Here is a 14160-nt window from a genome sequence, read left to right as displayed (position 1 = left end):
TACCTTTATCTATCTGATCAGCCAATAACAATTGAGTGTATTTCGGCATGCAGACATGATCAACACAACCACCACGACATCAGAATGGGGAGGAAAAGTGATCAAAGTGGCTTTGAATGTGATATGATTTAGTTCCGAGATGTGCAAGTCTATATTTCAGAAACTCTTGATCTACTGGGATTTTCCCACACAACCATCTCTAGGCTTTACAGTGAATGGCCAGAAAAGGTCCCTGCCTCCGGTTCTTCTGGTGAGATGCCGACATCTTTACGAGTGACTTAAACCCATTCCCACTGTTCTCAGAGATTCACACATTACACTCTTGTTAAGATTTTAATTTTTTTAGGGTTATCCCAACCTCAAATTATCAAGTTCATGAAGGCTCCCTTGTCATTTCAAACCCTTTTATTCAAACCCTGTGTCAGTCTGCAGTCCTTCACACAGTTTATAGCGCTGCCATGAAGTTTTAAAATGGGAACTGGGAATGTGAGTACATACCTTTTTATATATGAATTTTAAGTTTGAAGAAATGGTTCTAACTACACTGTTTTGAAAAAAACGAAACAAGGAAACAGTTTAATCACAAAGCCAGAGAAGGATAAAAAAAAAAAGCCTTCGTGGTTGTTAAGGTAACGCCACATGGTAGGTAAGAAAATGTTAACATTTCTATTTAAAGAATTTTGAAATGATGCTATTTAAATATGTTGGTGTTTAATGGATTGGCCCATATTCTCTCAGTGTATCCTGGTTCTGCTGCAAAACACCTCACCTTGGAAGTGACCAGGAAGCATCCTAGATCAGTGCTTAAACCACCTTAACTGGCTTCTTTTTTTAAACATGAAGGAGCATTGAGCTCATTTCTAACTGTGAGATGCAGACACCCTTAAAAGGGCCTGTTTTCACAGCTCATGTGCACACGTAAAAGAAGGATAAAATAAATGTCAATTAATAATAAATACATATAAATATTTGATGAAGTCTGCAGTCTTATGAGTCTAAAATTTTGATCTGAAAGCATTAACAGTTGTGTTACCTGACATGGCAGTGTAGTTGATGTCATGCCCAGCTACGGTGGCATAAGATCCACTCTGACCATATCCAGTCAAGCGAGCGTAGATCAGCCGAGGATTTTCCTTTAATAGCTCATGTGGACCAAGGTCAAGTTTCTCCATAACACCTGGGCAGTCAAAATTAAGTCCACATGTAAAATTAATCACACATTACCTTTTCTGTTTCTGCTACTGCTGATGTTGGTTTTCAAAGACTTTCATATTCCTACGTGGCTTGTCACCTTATGTAAACCCTTTGAAGACACATAAGAGTCAATGGCATTTAAAAATTAAGAATCTTCTATGTGTAAAAAAAATAGGAGTATAATAAAACACAAAGTTTTTTTATATAACTCAAAGAGCCATACTTCTGTGTTACATTAGGATATATAGTTTTCTTTCCCTAAATTGCCAACTTGTTATGTAAGTGAATTTATAAGAATTAAGTTGTTTTTAAACATTATAATTACTTAAGTAATTCTGTACATAAGTACAATAATGTTGTAGAGAGCAAGACACCTTGCTGGCACTATTGTGCTGCAGGTCTCACCTTTGCGATACGGCTCCAGGACCACATCAGACTTTATGCAGAGCTTCCTGAGCAAAGCTATACCCTCCGTGGTCTTCAAGTTGATGGCCACAGATCGTTTCCCCCGCGCTTGTGTGTCCAAAGACGTAGGAACTTTGGTCCGGTCCACACGGATCACCTTGGCACCAAAGTCTGCCAGGATCATGCCGCAGAAGGGTGCGGGTGCCAGGCCTGCCAGCTCAATAACTCTAACCCCAGCCAGTGCCATGATTAAAGGACTATAGGATCAAATAACAGAAACTTCTTTCAGTTTAATGCAATCCAATGCAACACCAATAGCAGTAGTTGGGGGGGATGGGGTGGGGAGGCTAATATCAGAGCCTGTGATGTTAGGAGAAATTTAAGTTTAGCTGACAAAAATCTGTTCAGACACTAGGGCTGCCACAAACGATTATTTTGATAGTCGACTAGTCACCGATTATTTTTGCGATTAGTCGACTAATCAGATCATCATCCACTGGACGTAAAACTACAGCTTATATAACTATCATTAGCTTACAGCTTTAAGCTTTTAAGGTGCTAACTAAAAATAAAGACAAGATGATAGTTTATTCAATTTTAATGAAATTTGCAGATTGTTTCGGTAAAGTTTAATAAACTCCTTGCTATCTAAAATATAACAGGACACCGGGGTATATTCTCCAGCATCTCACACTTCTGATAATCAGCTGTCTGCTTGACGTTTATTCAGCTGTGTAAAAACTATAACTTTAATCTCAGCCAAACCGATTTACTCAGGAACAAATAAAATACTAAAAAAAAAAAAAAAAAAAAACCCCAAACAATAACATTTTTAATTTATCTAAGTGACTCATATATATTTAACCTGAGTCGCGAAAGACGGCGGTGGGTTTGAAAACAATTTGCCGGGAGTCCGGTGTTCTCACGGCGCTAGTGACCTAGCCCCCGGCTAGCTATCGAGCTAGTGGGTAACAGACGCCTCCGAAAACGTCGGAGCGCTTTTGAAAATATGTGGTGTCCTGATAAACTGAGCCGATATTTGAGGTTTACACAGCTACATTCTCGCCTGAAAATATGTTAAACGTTTATTTTGTGACCCAGAAAGAATAATAAGAGTAATATTAAAACTAACTAGCTACCGCCATTGTTGGAAACTAAGCTGGGCCGCGCTATGAATTCTGGGACACAGCTACTTCTTCTTCTTCGGGGTTTAACGGCAGCTGGAATCCTTGTGCATGCAGTGCTGCCATCTTCTGTTTCAGTCCGTTATTACACTCTTAAATCCTACTACTCATTCCTGCGTCTTTTGCGATCTTACAAAGCTTCAAACGACACGTCGACTATTAAATCAGTCGTCGACGATTTTGATAGTCGACGTAATCGTGACTAGTCGACAAATCGTGGCAGCCCTATCAGACACACATACAGCCTAAAAGTCTGCCAGTCTATGTCAAAGTGTTTGCAAGAATATGTAGTTCATATAACAGTACATGTCTCCAGAACAGCAGTTTTCCATGATGACTCACTGACAAACACACTCAAACTGAGATGAAAACAATAACAGCAACACTGTACTGGCTGTAATGAGGAACCTTTAGCACTAACTGTAAGTGCAGCTTCATTTCTGGACTCAGTGCCAGAAATGGTACGGTCTGATTATGCCCTGCAGCTCAAAGTGGGTGTCACATTGTGACAGAGGAGAAAAAGCTGTTAATAACAGCACAGTAGCAGCCCCATTCCTGGACTGGTAACATCAGTTGATGTGATCTCATTTCTATGTTGCTCATGACCTGCAATCACATGATCTTTTATTATTGTGCCTACATTTTGTGGGCCCATTTTATGCTTTGCACATCCGTCAAACATCTAAATTGATGCTGTGGTCATGCTGCAACACAGCAACATCATTTTTTTCTTTTTAAGATGGAAAGCTTTGCAGCGCATCAAAGGGAAACACACAGGCAACCGGGACAAATCTCTGAAAGTGCAATTTCGGGTGAAAAATCCTTGGGCGACAAACCTTCTGTTTAAGGGGAATGAGGTCGACCTTGGCAAGAGTGAGAAATCAAAAAACAGATTTCAAAGCCACATCGTATCAGAGGATCCTTAGAACACTACTCTCTGTGTGAATGCTATTGGCAATGGAGCCAGACTGTGTTAAGAGGCAATAACACACAGCTTCAACACTGTACCTGAGCTGTACTATAATGTGAATTTGCCTGAAGATAAACAAAATAGTGAGTTTTCTTATGGCAGACAGTTTATATATGTGTTAAAGATATTTTATTATCAAAGTACTCAGATGCAATGAAATATCACTCAGACACTTAGAGCAGTTTTAAACGTGCACGGGTGAGAGACTCAGGGAGAGACTCACACACCTCCTTGGTGCAGTCTGGCTTTATTTATACACATCATGAAGCATACAAAAAAGGAAATATCATCCTTATCTTGTCAAGAAAACAGGTGTGGTTTATCAAAAAACTTCGTGTTCTCTACAAGGTTGTTTCTTACTCGTGGGTGGCGGTTTCCTGCTAGTGTGAAGGCAAACAGTGACAATGTGAAGGCAAAGACTGATAATTTGAAGGCAAGCAGTTTCCGTTATAAAGTAGGGAGCCAGCAATTAAAATATGCAGCTGGTTGAGTACAGAACAGAAATATAAACACTCTTAGCTGATTATTATATGAATAATAAAACCTTTAAAAGCAAAAATACTCTGACATTCCCTCCTGTTGTTTAGATTTCTCACATGACAGTACTGTTATTTTTGTCAGTTCATAACCTCTTGTCTAAACATTTTCGGTTTGAACGTCATAAAACAGTCCTGTGTTCAATTAAACTAAACATTACTGTATGGATCATCTTTCAAAATTTCTTCCATTTGAGACATCATCACATAAGCATTGATAGAAGTTGTCACCATGTTTGATACCATTTTCTTCAGACAGGGTACTACACATGTTGTGAAAACACATAACAGTAAAAGCAAACATGCTATTCCAACAAGTCCTTTAATCAGAAGGGACTTCCATGAACCACCTAGTAACCATGTCAACCAATCATCAGTGCTTGTGACATAGTCTTGTTGTTCAGCATCTTCAATCTTTCTCAAGGTGTTCAAAGCGTCGGTCATGTTTTGTGAGTGTATGTTGTCTGGGATGTATGTACAACATGTAGTGTCAAACAATACACACAAACCTCCTTTTTCAGCTAGAATCATGTCTAGTGCGACTCTGTGTTGCATCACTACAATGCGTATTGCGTCGAGTTCTTCATTTTGCGCTTTGTTGATTTTCATTGAAGCATTTAGGAACAGTCCAAATCGATAGTCAAGTGTCTCGATCCTCAGCATGTTTTTCCCAACTCCTACCCAAGGGAACAAGGAGTGGAGGACTTTCTGACCATCAGTCCATAGTTTGAAGTTCTTGGGCACATCTGATCCATAGATTGAGTCATGTGGCATTACTTCAGTGACTTCAGCAACTTCACGTTTTGCTCTTGACGTGTGTGTCTCTGCTGTGATCTTGAAGGTGTGGTCTGAAATTAGTACTGGTGCACACAGACCGGTGGAGTTCGGTGGGAGCATGAAGTAGGTTTTAGGCCCGCAGGCCCAAGCGGCTCCCTGGACCCAGAAAGTTCAATTTTTGAAGGTGTGTATTCCTTTGGATTGGGTCAGGTCAAGTGTCTGTGTGCAGTTGCGGTTTCGTCCAAGTTTCCTGTTTCCATCGGAGAAGTTGAAACACATTGGGTGCTGTATGTCCGGCGGCAAAACTATGGCGAATGATTTGTTTTTTGTGTTGTTGGCTTTGACGTTTACCCAATGTTTTTCGTTGCAGGTGTAGTTCCAGTTCGTCAGATTGTAGGCACAAGGGGTTGTCTGTTCAATTAGGATACGTCGTTGTGAAAGTGGTTTCGTGACACGTTTGACGTCTGTGTCACTACACCATGGAATTAGGTCTTCTTTCTTTGTGCTTTGACCTTTTAGGGTCAGTCCTGTTGCCATCAAATCTCTGCGTGTGCAATTTCCAGTTGTTGCTTTGTTGAACACACACATCGCTTCGTCAAGTTCAGGTGCCTTTCCATATATTGTTGCGTGTACGGCTGTTGTTGGCATATGTGAACATACATAGCATTCCGTGCTGTTGTCGGTGCGTGTTCTATCATACACATATCTATACCACGCGTTGTTCATCCATGGGTGGTTATGGTCTTGGTTCAGGTCACGTAGATGCGAATTATCATGTGTCCATCTTTTTTGCAGGTGGTGTTGTTTATTTCCTCTCATCTGGGTGAGTGTTAGTAGGCTCACTAGGAGCGCAATGCTGGCCACTAGGAGGACAAGTGTCTTCATGATGACCAGGCACACCTAGACTTCTGGTGAGTAGACTATTGGCGAGAAGTAAAAAAGGGCGGGATATACCCAATCAGCCCTTCCCTTCACCAATAGATCACCTAGAAGCCAGGGGAGCCGGCGTCTAAGCGTCTGGATTGTCACTCACTTTTTTACAGTGGCTGTGGTGGATCCAAGATGGTCTTTCTGCTATTTTGCAGGCGGTGGGTGTGGTAAGTAGGACTTGGTATGGGCCCTCCCACCTTGGTGAACTCCAATTCTTTCTCTGGAGTACTTTGATCAGGATCCAATCACCTGGTTGTAACCTGCAAGACACTGGAGAGAAATCACTCGGCAGTTGGTTGTTTAACACAATCTCTTTATTTTCAAACAGTTTAGTCATCCATTCTGCTAGGGTAGTTTCCCTTATTGATTTATTAATAGGTTCACTGGTAATTGGCAATGGAAACGCTCTCCCGTGGATGATTTCAAAAGGTGTAAGTTTCTGAGAACCTTGTGTTATTCTCATCCACATCTTTACTAGGCCTAGACATTCAGGCCATGGTCTTCCTGTTTCTTCCATGCATTTTCTTAATCTCTGTTTTATTGTGCCGTTAGTTCTTTCCACTAATCCTGCGCTTTGTGGGTGATATGCACAGTGATGTTTGATGCTAAATCCTAGAGCTTCAGAGACTTTGCTGATGATGTCATTAACAAAATGTGTTCCATTGTCTGACCTTATCAGACTGGGAATGCCATATGTGGGGATGAAGTGATTGCATAAACACTTTGCCACTGATATTGCATCTGCTCTTTTTACTGGATAGATTTCTGGCCATTTTGAGAATACATCTATAATTACTAGAGCATATCTTGATGCTTGGCATTCGTTAAGTTCAATAAAATCCATGTGGGTTTCCTTGTGAGTTGTGTTGTTTTTTTTTTTGTTTTTTTTGTTTTTTGACAGAATAGGCATGTTCTTACAAATTATTCGCTAAAGTTTCAAAATTTATAGTGTGTATTGCATTGTTTATCTATACTATATCTCCCTCCTGTTGACACAGGTGTTTACCTCATGTGTCACTACAACCGCTGTCCTGTGTAATGACTCTGTTAATATAGGTTTTCCATCACAGACCATTAAGTCATCTTTCAGTTTACTCCACATTTCAGCCACTTGTTTTGTTCAGTGATTGTTGCAGCTTGTTGTTCGGTTTTTAGTACATCAAGTGGTATTTGTAGGCAGTAGTTGGTTTCTAGTAGCTCTGCCGATTGTTTGCAGCCTGTTTTGCTGCTTGTTCTGCAAAATTATTTCCTTTTGTGACAATATAATTGTCTTTTTGATGTGCTCCACATGTGCACAGTGCCAATTGTTTTGGCAAGGTGATCACTTCCAGCAAGATTTTTTTTTTTTTTCTTCTCTATAGATGGAACATTACATTCTCAGTAATATTTTATCCAGGTTTTCAAGCATGTCAAGTGCCTCTATGCACCTAAGTAGTTTAGATATTAAAGTTTGTATATGTTGTTGTGCTGCCTTTTTTGCGGCTTGGTTTATGTTCAGAGCCCAAAAGCAATTGCTCTATGTTATACACGTCCGTGTTTTCATTGCTCTCTGCTTCTGTGCTTTTTCCTAGTCATTTGTTATTTCTTTCATCCTCTTCCTCAGTGTCATCCTTTTTTCTATGTCTACACTCGCGAGCAAAATGCCCCTCCTTTCCGCAATTGTAGCAGCTTGTGTCTTTCAGTCTTCTCTCTCCTTTTCACCCTCCTCCTGCCTTTCCTTTTCCTTTGTAGGGGCCTGGTTTATGTCTTCTGTATTCTCCAGAGAATGCCACCAATCCTGTTGCTGGATCTACAGTAAAGACGCCTCCTTTTTCTTTTTGCTTCTGTATTTTAACTGCGTGTTCAGCATATTGCAGTGCATCTGACAGACTTCCTGTATTTTGTGTGACCCAGTGTTTTTCTACGTGGGCCCTCACTTTTGGGAGGAGGCCGTTCAGAAATGCATTTTTTAGCTGTTGCTGAAATGGTGTTTGTGGCTCCTCCTGGTAATTTAAACCTGAATGTTGTCTGAAAACTGGGCGTAGGCGATCGAGGAAGTCAGAGGCAGTCTCAGCTTCCTTCTGCTTTATCTCGCCTATTTTGCCGTAATCTGCTCTTGGGGCTAGACGGACTCTAATCCTTTCATATAATCCTGCCAACTGAGCCCTTAGAGGCTCAGAGGTGGGGAGCAGGGCTATACCCTGGTCATCTGACCCCGTGAAGTCTCCCTTTACTGTTCCCATTTTTAGACCTAATAAGTCCTGAATTACCTGGAGCATTTCATGGCCATTCAAGTGCCAGTGTGTTCTAATTAACTCAACTGCCTCCCTCCATGGCTCAAAACCTTCATTTAACAGTGGAACGTCCTTTAAAACATTAAATCTGTCAGTTTGGGACCATGCTCTGAAAACATATAGGAAAGGGTTGTTGTCTCTTTCATTATTATCGCCACCCGTTAGTTGGCCATATCTTGGGTTGGGCGTGGCTATCATTGGAAACAGACCTGACGGTCCTGGGGGGTCAATCTGTCCTCCCATATCCCTACCTGACGGGTCTTTCCCTATGTCTTCCTTATGGTGATTTGTTGTCATTAAATTTAATGCCTGTCTTGCTGAATCATATGGGCCTGGCGCGTCAGTGAAGGGGTTTTTTGATACTGGCTGATTAGACGGGCCGGGGGCAGGCACATATGGAGGAGGTGGTTTTGGGTGTTGTGGATCTTTTAGTTCACTACTTTGTTCATTTTTCTTTTTCTTTTTCTCTTCTCGCACCTTTGTGCGTTTATCATTTTCTGCCATCCAGGCTTTAAAATGTTGCCACTCTGTGAGACGTTTGGCTTTCTTTTTAAAGCTTTTTTCATTGTTTAGTTCCGCTTGGAGGGTCTCTTTTAAAGCAGTCACTGCAAAGGGAGTACATTGTCCCTCCCACGCAGGGCAGTTTAGTTTCTTTGGATTTCTCCATCTATTTGCGCTAATTAGTCCGGCGCCTGGACATTTTTTCTCTAGCCACTGCTCGTCAGCAGTGAGTTTTGTTGATTTATTACCCATTATTATTTTTTCCTCTTGTTATTATTATTTATTTATTTATAAATATATTTGCGTTTACACACACACATACACACCCGTGGTGCTTTCTCTGGCACGAGGAATGGGAGAGGCTATTGACACGGCCTTCTACTTTCAAGCTAGCCTTGAAAGCGGTGTCAATTTTATGTGATGAAACACAACCTTTTCCCGTTCCACCAGAACTCGAGCAACCAACGGTAAACAATTCGGTGGAGTAGTTCAGCCTCCTTAATGTGCTGTAAAATCAACTTACTCCACCAACAAAACAGTAAAACAACAGATTATACGCGTAATGAGTTTTTTATTCTGGGCAACACTGTGTCTTTCTACATTGCTCCAAGCCCTCTTTCAGGCGAGCTGCTTCGTAACCTCTACGAGTCCTTTTTCAGACGAGAATGTTACTATCCTGTCGTATTTTGACATTAAACTTGCTCCAAGCCCTCTTTCAGGCGAGCTGTAACCTCTACCAGTCCTTTTTCAGACGAGAATGTTACTTAATTAATCTGTCATACATTGACGGGAAACTATTTAATGTACAGACCACAGGTTGCCTCAGTCGTTTTGCGCAAGATGTGAGTGAGTGCTAAATATTCACCTGAGTTATTGTGTGGTTGCTTTGGTTTCCTTCATCAACCCCTGAAGTCGTGGACCTCTTATAAGAACGCTGGCCAGAACCCGAACGTCACGTCTCTGGACTTTATCCTCTGCCTGGAGAGGAGTCGACAGCGTGGGCTTCTCACGACGTCAGGACTTGACGAAGGTCTCCTATTGGAGCATTGAAAAAATATCAATGTCCACTCCGGCTCAGAAGGACCAATTAAATGTTAAAGATATTTTATTATCAAAGTACTCAGATGCAATGAAATATCACTCAGACACTTAGAGCAGTTTTAAACGTGCACGGGTGAGAGACTCAGGGAGAGACTCACACACCTCCTTGGTGCAGTCTGGCTTTATTTATACACATCATGAAGCATACAAAAAAGGAAATATCATCCTTATCTTGTCAAGAAAACAGGTGTGGTTTATCAAAAAACTTCGTGTTCTCTACAAGGTTGTTTCTTACTCGTGGGTGGCGGTTTCCTGCTAGTGTGAAGGCAAACAGTGACAATGTGAAGGCAAAGACTGATAATTTGAAGGCAAGCAGTTTCCGTTATAAAGTAGGGAGCCAGCAATTAAAATATGCAGCTGGTTGAGTACAGAACAGAAATATAAACACTCTTAGCTGATTATTATATGAATAATAAAACCTTTAAAAGCAAAAATACTCTGACAATATGAAATGAAAGAAACACGCATTTTGGTTTATATAAACATTGGTAATCCAAAGACGAAGACAAATTTGAAGAGAGTTCAGAGGGATGGATGATGCTCATTCAACAGAAACACTCATATTATGAGTGTTGATATTGCATCAACCAGAGCTCTGGAACTTCTCTATTGGGACAATAAAACAGTTTAATTTATACAACACTGTCATATTAGCTTAATAAGGACTCATAAATAATTACATGTAGCTGCTATGTTTTCTGAAAGAAAAAAATGATCAGACTTTTACTAAATATCAGCTTCAATATTGGTCTTAAAAGTCCTATATTGGTTCTATTGCGTATCTGCGGACTTTCTTAAGTGACCTACCCAAGGTTAAGTGTAAAATTGGTGAGGTTTTAATGTGGTTGGTCTGCTGAAAACAAACCAAGAAAAACTGGATCTGCTACTATTAAGGACATTGCTGTTGTGAAAAAGCAATCAGTGCCAGAGTGACTCCCACAGTCGGTGGAAGTGGAAGTGATTGGGAGCAACAGCAACTCAGCAACAAAGTGGAAGGCCACCTAAAATCACAGAGAGCAGTCAGTGGATGCTGAGGTGCATAGAAGTAGCCAGGTTTCTCCAACTTCCTGAATCAATCACGACAGGCCTCCAAACTTCACATGGCCTTCAGATTAGCTCAACACCATTGCATAGAGAGCTTCATGGTATCGGTTTCCATGGCTGAGCAACTGTATCCAAGCCTTAAATCGCCAAGCGCAATCCAAAGCTTCAGTTAAAGCGGTGTAAAACATGCTGCACTGTGTGGGGACTTGGACTTAGCTCCTTCCTGTTCCAACAAAACTGTACATCAGTCCACAAAGCAGGTTCCACAATGCCATTGGAGGTACAAGTTATCATCTTCCGGTTGAGTGAACGCTGGCGCGACTTGCTGCCACTACTCACCGATATCCTTTTATCTTTTTATATATATTTTTCGATATATCTTTTTTTCGAATGAGTTTGGTGTGGACGAAATTGACTGGCCTGCAGAGACCTGACCTCAACCTGACAGAGCACCTTTATAGCTGGGTGGGCCAACATATTTTAAACCCCATGGTTTTTGAATAAGATGTTACTCAACTTCATATGCATGTGAAGGCAGACAAGCAAATACTTTTGGCAAGTAGTGTAGAGTATACTGACAGACTATTTTCTGTTTCAATGTTTCCTATGCATACACCATGTATATAGTTCACTCACACATATATGTATAAAAATATATTGCTTTTTATTTATTTATTTATTTTCCCCTCATTGTATATTGTTTTCCCTTCTTTACTTTTGCACCTTGTGGTCCAGCTGCCCAATTTCGCTGTGCAAGAAACTGCACAATGACAATAAAACTCTCTAAGTCTCTAACATATACATGTAAATATGTATTATAGTAAAAACATAAGATGGATGTCTGTGCAGGTCCTCAGTCATGCAGGTCATAGTAGATGTTCATCTTTTTGACCAAGAGAAATTGTTTAAGAAAAGGATAAAGGAGGCTGTCTACATCCACTCTGAATGACCGTCACTAAGCAGACACTAACTATCACCCACCTACAATGCAGTCTTGAGATCCCTCCCCAGTCACAATTTGACCCATGCGCCCTTAATAGCTTACATTGTGGCAGAGGGTGGTAATGTTTAAAAAACAATTCACACCTTGAATTATCCTGGGGTATCCACAATAGTGAGTTAATGAACCAGGATCATTAAGAATCTCTAATAGTTGTTTCAGAACTAAAGAACAAGAAAGTCCCGTTGTCTTCTTTTCAAGCACCCAAGACTACCAGAAGAGGACAAACTAAACCACAGTTGAAATACCCTTCCTGGTGGTCTGCAGCGACAGAGACGTTTAAACTTTAGACTTTGAAACTGGACCTGAGTATTTTATTCAAAGGTCAAAGTGACATCCATTATCAGTGAGTGCAACCATGCACACTACAGTACACAAATGTCCACAGACAGTATAAGATTCTACTTTTATACTGAAATCCTTTCTTTCCGTTACTTTATACTGTCTATGGCACCATGCACACGTAGCTCCGTTTAGTACCCAAGTAACGACACTACTCTACCAACAAACTCAATGCTTTTGAGCCAATCACTGACTGCAGTTTGGCCCAAAACGGGCTATTTCTCGGTTACGTTATGCGTCATGAACAGTCGAAGCAACAAGGGGAGGCTACAGCACCACAAGTGGAGCACATCTTCACACTGCGTCCGACACTTTGTATAGCACTAAGGAGCAGTTTGGCTTACTTTCAAGGAGAAGACAAGACACCTCTGCTGAAGCTGCGTGCACCGGGCGCCTGAGCAGACTGACGTTACAGTGACCGCTGGATATGTCTGAAACACTTTGGGGTGAATCACGTGTGTACTAAACAACAACTACATGCTTACGACATAACAGTAACAAACTTAAGAAAGAAACACACACGAAACAGTCATACCAAACCGCTCATAACTGTCATAGAGTTACTATCGTAGCTAAATGTATAAAAAGTAATTCTGGCCAAATTACACAGGTGCAACCAACAGGCTGTATAAAACCCAACTCTCACTCAAATATACCGTCCTCCAAGCCTCCTGCTCGTCCTCACCTGTTCAGCTGAAAAGATGTTTTTTTGTTCAGAAGAGGTTTATACGAAGTAAACAACTCCGAAGGAGTTCACTGGGGAGCTAGTTTTAATAGAGTGGTTAACTCCGCCTAGCTGGGCTGCTTGCGGTGTACGCCGGTGAATAATTAGCGAACACCGTCTGTTGTGAAGAAGCAGCTTCCTGGTGACCTCAGAGAGACAACTGCTAGGTTTTCTGGGAATTGTAGTTTCCACGTGTCGCTAACGTATAGGGTAATTTTAAGTGAGTGATTGAATGAAAGAGCATTCAACTCCACAAAATAAAATATATAAAGACAAAATATTATTTATTTCCATCGTTAAAGGTTATTCTTAGTATATAACAACTTACTTTAAGTTTAAAGACAGTATTCTGAACAAGCTCAGAAAGAAAGCTCAGATTTAAAATGATTGATAATATAAGACAAACATCACACAAACAATGACTTTAGCATTTAGAAGCTGAAATTAATTAATTTTGCTGCATCACTTTGGGTAATTAGTATTGTTAATGTATTTAGGTTTTGCTGTTTTTTGTTTCGCATCATAATACACACGGTACACCAATCATTCATCCTTAATTTTGATCTAACTGTCTATCGATCTATCCTGTTGAATACTTTTTGTTTTGTTTTTGTTTTATTTTAAAAAGAAAGAATAAAACTCTTCTGGGAATTCTGATATGTTAAGCCTTGAACCAGATGGGCTACAGTACCAGAATACCACACCAGGTATGGTATCAGCTAAATCAGCTAAACATAAAGATTGAGGCTATAAGTCACACAGGTTCACCAAAATTGGATAATCGAAGACTAGAAAATTGCCTGATAAGTCTCAAATTCACTAAATACCATGAAAGCCTGGATCCATCCTGCCTCATGTCAAAGGTTCAAGACAGGCTTGTTGTGGTGGCGATCGTGGTTCAGGGGGTTGGGAAGCTCATCTTGTAACCGGAAGGTTCCCAGTTCGATCCCCAGCTCTGTCTGTCTTGGTCGTTGTTTCCTTGGGCAAGCCCCAGGGTAGCTGTGGCTACAACTGTAGGTCGCTTCCACCATTGTGTGAATGAATAGTGGAATTTTAATGTAAAGCACTTTGAGGGTCTCAAAAAGTGATTCGGACCTTTCCCAATCAAAAACCTTGGGTTGACTCTACTGTCAGGAGAGCTCTCAAAGCACGGACCACGGCCTACAATATGGGGCTCAC

General features: G+C 40.8%; 1 protein-coding gene across 2 annotated transcripts in view; it reads right to left on the bottom strand.

Annotated features, from left to right (window-relative positions):
* Positions 1-13062, bottom strand: part of LOC113018448 (alpha-methylacyl-CoA racemase-like) — a 28574-nt gene extending 15512 nt beyond the window's left edge. Inside the window, exons 1-3 of one of the 2 annotated variants that reach the window (XM_026161512.1) lie at positions 12943-13062; positions 1600-1856; positions 1034-1177 (exon numbers count right to left, since the gene is read on the bottom strand). In XM_026161512.1, coding sequence (XP_026017297.1) covers positions 1034-1177; positions 1600-1846 — 391 coding nt within the window. In that variant the 5' untranslated portion in view covers positions 1847-1856; positions 12943-13062. Of the gene's footprint in view, positions 1-1033; positions 1178-1599; positions 1857-12601; positions 12662-12942 lie in introns of those variants that run through there. The other variant, XM_026161511.1, reaches the window with a different exon arrangement.
* Positions 13063-14160: the final 1098 nt, after the last annotated feature.

This window comes from Astatotilapia calliptera, unplaced genomic scaffold (assembly GCF_900246225.1).
Source record: "Astatotilapia calliptera unplaced genomic scaffold, fAstCal1.2 U_scaffold_86, whole genome shotgun sequence".
Classification (NCBI taxonomy): domain Eukaryota; kingdom Metazoa; phylum Chordata; class Actinopteri; order Cichliformes; family Cichlidae; genus Astatotilapia; species Astatotilapia calliptera.
Note: the sequence above shows the minus strand (reverse complement) of the source record. Positions and strands in the feature narration are given on the sequence as shown.